Source organism: Drosophila bipectinata, chromosome XR (genome assembly GCF_030179905.1).
Source record: "Drosophila bipectinata strain 14024-0381.07 chromosome XR, DbipHiC1v2, whole genome shotgun sequence".
Lineage (NCBI taxonomy): Eukaryota > Metazoa > Arthropoda > Insecta > Diptera > Drosophilidae > Drosophila > Drosophila bipectinata.
Window position 1 is genome coordinate 25,522,403 of NC_091735.1, and position 8,670 is coordinate 25,531,072.

An 8,670-nucleotide genomic window follows, 5' to 3' on the forward strand; every position below is an offset into this window, starting at 1 on the left:
GGGCCACAAAAGGGGCTAATTTAACGCATTTATTTCAACATGGAATGGTAGTTTCAACTGCGGGCGCCTTCCCTGCCATGACACGGCAACTACCCTGGCCCTCTCCCTAGGGGGGAGGGTGAGGGACATTATAATTTCAACAACTCATCAACTTGCTATTAATTTCGATTGAGGCGCCGGGCCGGGGCTACCAAAACCTAAGCCAAAACCCTACTAAACTGAACCCTCAGCGAAAAACAAACGAAACGAGGAATAACCCTAAACCGAAAAGTGCTGGTCATGCAAGGAGCTCTCCTCCCCAGTAACACCTACTAAACTATCTCGAAAAAAAACAAACCATCCACCTGAGAGCCACCGCCACAAACACAGATGCAGATGCTCGAGTATCTCTCGAAACGAAGAAGTTAATTATCTGTTAACTCTTACTCGAGGCCAATTCACGCCTCAATCGGGAAGGAAAACGCAACCCAGGCCTTGGGAGGAGGAGAACAAAGGGTCTGAAGTCCCAGGGTCCGAATTATGTTTTTCGGAACACAAACTGAAGTCGGTAGTCATCGATATGTTGGCTTGTTTTTTGTGAGGGCGTGACAGGCGGCGCTCGATAAATGCAAATCATCGACAAGTGCTCGTATCATCGCCGGAGGTATTTCGGAGGCATTATCCCGCGTTTCTACCATGTAATGTGGAACTCAATGGGTTAATGACCATATGTATCGTGCTTCCAAGTGGAGTATCCATAGATCATAGTTACAAACCGCAAACCCACGTATTTGTTATGATTTCGATGTGTTTTGATCGACTTTTGGTCTTCCTAGGAACTGGGCCTATTCTCGGATTTCTTCGGCTTGAATGCCGGCGTTGATTAGCCTCGAAAATCGTTATTGCCAAATTCATTTGCTACCATTGTGGCCCCTTCCCGCCCAGACTGGGCACTCCTTTGTTTTTGGCAATTAAGCGGCGAATAGAAGCCGCAGCGGCCAACAATGAAACGCCATGAAAGGCAATCCAAACAAACAAACAAATCTTGCCGCATCACAGCAAACTAATTTAACAAAATAACCGAGGAGAAGGCTCATCACAAAAATGGTAAACCGCCAAAGTCCAAAACGGAGACGGAGACGGAGACTTTGGTGGTAAATTGTAAGTGGTAGCCGTCGTAATCGTGCCAAACAATGGGCCAACAAAGGGCTAATGTCGAGCAACTGAATCCGAAACCAAATCAGCATCGCAATCGGAATAGGAATCGGAATCCCAGCCCTCAATCACACCACAAGCCCAATCATATCAATCAAAGGCAACCAGAAACGTGACACACATTTGGGGAGTTATTTCTTGTGTTTGTTGGCCGAGGAGGCGACTTCTTTTAGCCCCGATTTGGGATTATTATTATACTCGACCCATCCCCATCCCGATCCCGATCCCGCCCCTATGAACCCGTCGTCGCTCAATCGCCGAAATGAGCAGCAAAAGGGTAAGAAACACGAAAAAGGGGAGGGGCAGGTGGGAGGCCAACGCGCTGCCGTTTAACATAATTTGCTATAATTTCCAACACAATGCCGATGGTGGGCCTGGGAGGGGCAACAGGGGCGGTAGGGCAGGTGGTTAGCCTAACCCTCTGAGGCACAGCTCCCAGTTGTGCACTGAGAGAACGGATTGCGACTCTGCCCCTGAGGGAAGTGCTACCCTACCTCTGGTTTTTTTCAGTGCCGTTGGCTGCAATAATCATTTTGTTATGTGAGGGATTCGGCCTCCTGCCTCACGCCCCTGCCGCCCTTGGGACCCCTCTCTGATTGCTACCACGGCCCATTATGCTACGTTGTTTGCCCTTTTATGTCAGAGTCTAACCTATAATTTAACTAAATGTTCAAATGTTGCTGGCCGCGCGTTTAACTTAGTCCAACTGCCCGTCCCCGCTTCGACACCCCGCCCGCCCCTCTGTTTACGGTTGAGCTTGGCCAGGTCGGAAATTTGTTGAAAGCTCCACTCCAAATTGGAAACAAATTTCGGAGCTGTGTTCTGCTGCTCGATTTTCGGCCAAAGTGCGGAAATAAAATATTAGCCGCACATTTTTCAAAATTGCCAACAATTTGGCGCAAAGCAACCAGAGTGGGGCGGAGGACCCCAGATAATGATGCTATTTTGATATATCATGCATGCATACAGGAGTATAGCACTCTCCTCCCTCTAAACGAAAACTAAATCTCGACTAAATTTAAAACACACACGTACTATAAACTCTAAAACAATATGGAAACAAAATCAAAGGCAAAGGAAAATATTTTTCGCACATTTATTGCCAAAAAGAAACAGATTTTTGTTGGTTTGTGGAGTTGGAATTTTGATTGGCAACTATAGAGGGTTTTTACTGCAAAGTGCAAATATTGGACTGCAGTTGGAGCTCCATGGGGGAGCGCGCTACGAAAAAGTACCATGGATCAAGTATGGCACTGCTCCTTGATCTGGGGAAGTCAGTTTGAGGTCTTGGATGGCCAGAGCGCTTTGTGGGGACTCTGTGGGGTTACATAATGGATTCGTTGGAGACACCCGCCCCTGGACCTGGACCTGGACCCGCGCTGTGTGGAGAGGAGACGACGCCCACATGCAATTGCCATTTTTTGTTTATTTCTGTATATTTTTCTCTGCCATTTTTTGTTCTTTGTTGTTTTGTATGTTGTTGCCGCAGTAAGAGTACATTTTGTTGCACTCCATTTGCCATTTACCATTTACCATTCACCATTTGCCATTTGTTGCTGTTTTTCTTTGTGGACGTAACAAAACAATGGGGAAATGTGCCGCAGAGTAAAAAACACAAAGAAATGGGAAACGAACCCGACCCAAGCTCCCAATCCCCCACAATTCCAAACCAAACTAACTGCGGAAGGAACAAAACAGCACCAGCAGGAGCAGGAGCCGGAGCAGGAGCGGGCAAAAAATGCAAAACTATTGTAAATGCATATTTTAGTTTGCCTGGGCTCTACCCCTTCTCCGTTCAACCCCTCCAACCACGCCCTCCCCCAACAATTGTTGTTTCTTTTGTTTGGAGCGCATATGAAAATGAAAAATTATGTGACCGCAGGCCCTGGCCCACAGAGGCAAATATCGCATATGGAAAAATATTGCGAACACTCCAGCCCACTCTGGCAGGCACTAGTTGCACGGTGGGTGCTTGGGGGGGCATGCAACACACCTTTTATTTATTGCGTTGCAGCGCTACGCGTAATTGAAATGCGGTGGCAGCTTAGCCGCGTGTTCTAGGGACTCTGGCCTCTTTGTTTAGCTTATTTGTGTTTTTTTGCCGCCGAGTTTTACGGCGTCATCGATGGGATTGCGTAATGAAGTTGCCGAATGTGTTGTCGTTCGATTTTATAACGCTTCCCAGCTCTATACTTCCCAGCAGTTTGCTGGCCGGCAGACCCTCGCTAGATAATCTCCCAGGACTGTCATAAAGTCACACGCTCCAGAGGAACTCTGGACGGCGAATGGCAATTTGTTCTTAACGTCAGGGGCTTGAGCATTAACCGTTTTGGCCATCCTCTCAGATTCGGATTCGGATTCAGATTTGGATTCGGTTCGGCGAGCCAAGACACATGTTCAAATGCTCATATGTTCCTGGGCCGATGCCTGAGCTGAGATGATGGGGCCTGAGACCCAACTATGCACAGCATGTTACTTCCTTTTGTGTGCATCCTGTTTGCCGACAAAGATACATACATACTGCGACTCCTCGTTCTCAGGCCCGAAAAAGGCTTTTCTAGCGAAATTCGCTGCGCCGCCGAATGTGTCAGTTTATAAATGTGAAATGTGAAGGGCTTTTATGGGAGTTCTTCGGGGCAATATGCACGTCTAGCCGGACGAGTCGTCCCCGGACGAGTTCATAAATTCAAATGAACTGCAGAACGGCGCTCATCATTAAAATTCACGGTTAAATTGGCCAACAGCTGCAATGGGTCAAAAACCGAAATCTAAGCCCAATTCATTGGAAACTATTTGCCAAAAAGCACAACACCACACACCACACCGACAGAACCAAGGAACCGAAAACAACAAAAATATGAACAAAGTCCGAAACGGAGCGGAGCGCAAAGACATAAATCAAAAAGTTTCATTGAGAAAAATATATAAAACCAGGAGAAATTCAAAAAAGTTGCAGCAGATCATTAAAAGAGCGTCCCAGATATGAATATTAAAAAGAGCCAGCCCAGTATCGAGAATCCAGTATCCAGAATCCAGAACAGAAACCAGCGGAATAATAATAAAAAGGATGGGAACAGGGAACGAGAGACAAAGGATCGGGGTATGCCGCCCGAAAGGTGCCACTAAAACTTTTGAAATATGTTTTTATTTTATAACTGCATGCTGGGCACGGTGCTTCTGGAGCACCCGTAACATCAGCTAAAAAAACACTGGAAAACGAAAGCCGAAAACTAAAAACCAAAAGCCCAGAACAGGGGACCCCCAGTCCCCAGTCCACAATCCAGGACCGAGAAACCCCAAAGATTTTGTTCCTTTTTTTTCTGGCAAGCAGAACGTCGTAAAAATGGCAGCAACGTCGGCGCAGTCTGCGAAACTTCGACTTGGGCTTTAGGTTTAGTTCCTGCCGATCTGCTGGATGGCAGTGGATGTCGATGTGGGCACTGAATTGTGAATGGTGGCCTTTGGATTGTGGGAATGGGTCAGTGGGGTAGGGGGAATGGGGCTAATTTTGCGACGGCCGCCCGGTGTGGCGGTAGCATCAATGCAAAAAAGCCACAAGCACCATGGGCAGCAGCAACAATTAGACATGCGCCTCCATAAACCGATCCCCGAGACTCAAGAGTCAAGACACAAGCATCGTATAAGACACCAGAGATAGGACTTCATGTTATACTAAGCGATATGCAAAGTGGGGAGATGTTACAAGGGCAACAAGACTATATTCGTTGGACTCATCCAAGCAATATCCTTCCAGGTGTGGTTCCAGAACAAGCGGTCGAAGGAGCGGCGCATGAAGCAGATAACCAGCATGGGTCGTCCGCCCTTCTTCGGGGGCGCCCGTAAAATGCGAGGCTTCCCCATGAACCTATCGCCCGGCGGCCTGGACGACGGACCCGGATTCCCCTACTTCGCGGCGGACGCCAAGTTCGAGTTCGGCTACGGCGGACCCTTCCACCCGCACGACGGCCCCTACTTTCCCGGGCACCCTGGTGGACCCATGCCGTTCAATGCACCAGGTGAGTTTGCTTCTGAAGATCAGTAGTCTAAGCAAGAATTACAAACAAGATACACAGAGCAATTATGTTCATAAAATATACACTAAGTAGCTTCGGATATCTGGTTCTGATCACTCATACGCAGTGTTACGCCTCGTAATATATACATAGTTATATACTTTTTTTTTTAATCTGAGCTACGATAATGACCACACCTTATCCATTCAGAATTCGGGACGGATAAATGCTCTTTTTTTTCAAGTTTAATTTTTTTTTTATTTATTAACAAAAAAGTACAAGAAAAAGTGCAAGAAACGAGTCCTGGAGAAAGGAGTATGGCACTCGTTATATTTCTTTTTGCGAACGAGTAATGGAACGAGATTGAAACGAGTAATATAACGAGTACAAGAACTAGTGAGGATCTAAAGCAGGAGCAGAGTACACAAAATAAGCAGAATCCAGAAAAACCCTAATACAAACAGATCCATGTTATGAGATACTGTTCCTATCAAGTAATTCAACCAACACTAGAACGAGTCATAGAATGAGAAATTAAACCAATAGGTTTTTATGCTTTTTTTCGGCCAAATTTCAAAATTTATTTTATTTTGGTTTAACCTTACACAATAAAGAGAGTGAGATCGAAAAAACTCTTCAAAACTCTTAAAAATTTAAATTATTTTGACATTATCAACAATACGACTACAACAACGAGAGATCGCAATTAAACCATTAATTGAACGAGAATCATAAAAGAACGAGCACTCATAACGAGTAATCAGAACGAGTAATGATATGAAGCAGTAGCACAGTACATACAAAGAACTACACTACATACATATGTATATCCAGAACACAAACACACAGAGACCCAAAGTTTCATGTGATGATTGCTGAAAAGGATGCCTTCTATTTTTTGATTCCCGCAACTAACCCGAAGTTTTATCTGAATCCTTCACATCCAAGGTGGACCCATGGACCACAGCGGACCCATTCCGATGGTGAACGAGTTCGGCCTGACGCCGGAGTCGACGTTCTTGGGACAAGCGGGCGGACCGCCCATGCAGCTGCAGTCGGCCGTCGGACCGCCGCCGCCACCGCCCCCGCCGCCCAGCGCGGAGCACTTGATGGCCGCTGCAGCGGCGCAGCAACAGGCGGCCGTGCAGCAGCAGCAGCAAGTGGCGCAGAATGCGCAACAAGCGGCGAACCAGACCCAGCAGCAGCAGCAACAACAAAATGGCCCCCGCACCAACTCACCGGAATTTATGAGCTCCACGAATTTCAGCGAACCGCAGAACATGCAGAATGAAGGGCTCGTTTGGTAATATACGAAACAGTTGGCAACGCGGCTGCTGCTCCTCAAGGACCTTGGGGGCTTCGGCTTTGGCTTCGGCGGGAGCGGGAGCGGGATCGGGAGTGAGAGCGAGGCAGAACGGAGAGAGCGGCCGCGAGAGAGCGGCGGCAGTGACGGCGGCGAGTAGCAGCAGAAGTGGCCGCCCCCACGTTCGCTAGCACTACGGCCGTCTTGCTCCAACGCCCTGGCCAACTGGGGAGCAGTTGCTTATGGCGGAATGTTAGAGCAAGATAGCTAGCCGTCGCTCTTCGTGGCTCGTGGCTCGTGGCCCGTCGCTCTCTTCGCAGAGAGAAAGCCCACCCCACGGTCGTACTCTCTCCCAACCAGCTCAGCTCCCACCTCCCACCTCCCAACTCCCTACCCGAGCCATTCTCGCCCAGCTGCTTGAATTTGTTTTTGTTATACTTTATTATTATTATTATAACTGTGCTATTTTTTTTTTTGTATTTCAATTCGGCGCCAAAATATTTGTAAATTAAAAACCTAAAACTTAAAACACAAAACAAAAAACAGAGAATAGGCAAAGAAGAATCCTTCTAAATGTAAAAACACTAAGAGCAAATAATCGGGCGCTGCACATAGTAAACAATTTTTTTTAACAAATACAAAAGTCTTTAAGAAAACTAAAATATTAAATGAAACCAGTAAACGTCTTGTCTGTAATTTGTAAACAAACAAAAGAAACCAACAATGGCAAACTATTTATGTGTATCAGTGTATAAATACAAAGGCAAATACAAAATCTGTAGTCTAAAAGGGGAGACGTAGAGATGAGGAGACGTCGTATGCATGGATACGAGGAGGCCAGAAAGGATCAGAGTAAAGTTTTTTTATTAGCACATTTTATTCGTAACTCTAACTGTTTATTTCGCCTGCATTTTCAGACACTTTTTTTTATATTATTACAATTATAAATATGGATATATATTATAATCGTTGTCTAACAACATAAACGTAACTAGACATGTACTTGTGTAGTTCGCCTAGGTCCTAAGTCTATATATACAGCATATATGTACACGAATATATATATACATACGTATGCAGAGCTATATGCAGCAGCACACACGTACACAGAAACACATAGCAAACTAAACTAAACTATTTTTTTTTTTTTTGTGGTCTTAGTCGGTAAGCAAACGTAATTTATTATAAACAAAAGGATAAAGAAACGGAAATGAGGAACTGGAGTAGTAGAGCAAGGAGGAGCAGTGGAGGAGAGCAGGAAGGCAGAAGGCAGGATGAGGTTACATCCATTGCTAAAACTAAATGTAAACCTAGAAAAGGATAACACCTAAAAAACTTATTCATGTACTATACGTAAAGTATATGGGCATAAATATATGAATTTCCAATTATAATGATATAGCAAGCAGAATAAAAAAAATAAAACCAAACAAATCGAGTACAGAAATTCCCAGCTAACACCTTTGCGTTTTCCATTGATATTGACGATGAATTATTATTATTATTATTGTAAAAAGTATTTAGTGTTAGCATAATGCGTAAGTCTATGAATGATGCGAACACAACCACGGAGACCCAGAGATATATGTATGTATGTCCTATATCCTGCCGGACGAGCCGGTCCCCAGATTGGGTACGGCGGGCAGAGGTCGCTGGGAATGAGAGTAGCAAAGGTCAAGGGTCAGAGAAGTGCGAAATCAATACAAAACTTAAAAATAAAAACAAATTGTTAACAAACCCTAAATAAAACAAAACACGGAAGGCGAACAAGTCGAAGAAGAGCAACAAACAAAAATGGAAATGAAAAACATTTGATGAGAAAAAATATACATAAAATAAAAAAATCAAAGAACACTGCCTTTTGCAATTGGGGTCCATCTATGGGGTTTGGGGTCCATCTATGCATATATGTACACTCCTTCGGTCCTACGGACTCCTAGGCGGGTCAAGGATTTGTGAAAGCCCATAAACTTTGGCGATGTGAGTCCGTCCAATCTCAGCCAGAGACCGAGGGTAACAGTAGCTTTTCAGTAGAGAATGCTTTTACAAGGACTACATGTGAGCATGGTAAGTGAAACCAGGTATGTGGGAACCAGGTGCGAATCTTCTACAGAGTTTCGTGTCCGTTAGTTGCGTCTTTAATCGGCCAGCACAACTGGC

At 45.3% G+C, this 8,670-nt stretch overlaps 1 protein-coding gene across 1 annotated transcript in view; it reads left to right on the forward strand.

Moving 5' to 3' along the window:
* Lim1 (LIM homeobox 1) overlaps positions 1-8,362 on the forward strand; it is a 44,546-nt gene extending 36,184 nt beyond the window's left edge. Inside the window, exons 6-7 of the mRNA XM_017239292.3 lie at positions 4,949-5,210; positions 6,156-8,362. Coding sequence (XP_017094781.1) covers positions 4,949-5,210; positions 6,156-6,514 — 621 coding nt within the window. The 3' untranslated portion in view covers positions 6,515-8,362. The remainder of the gene's footprint in view (positions 1-4,948; positions 5,211-6,155) is intronic.
* Positions 8,363-8,670: the final 308 nt, after the last annotated feature.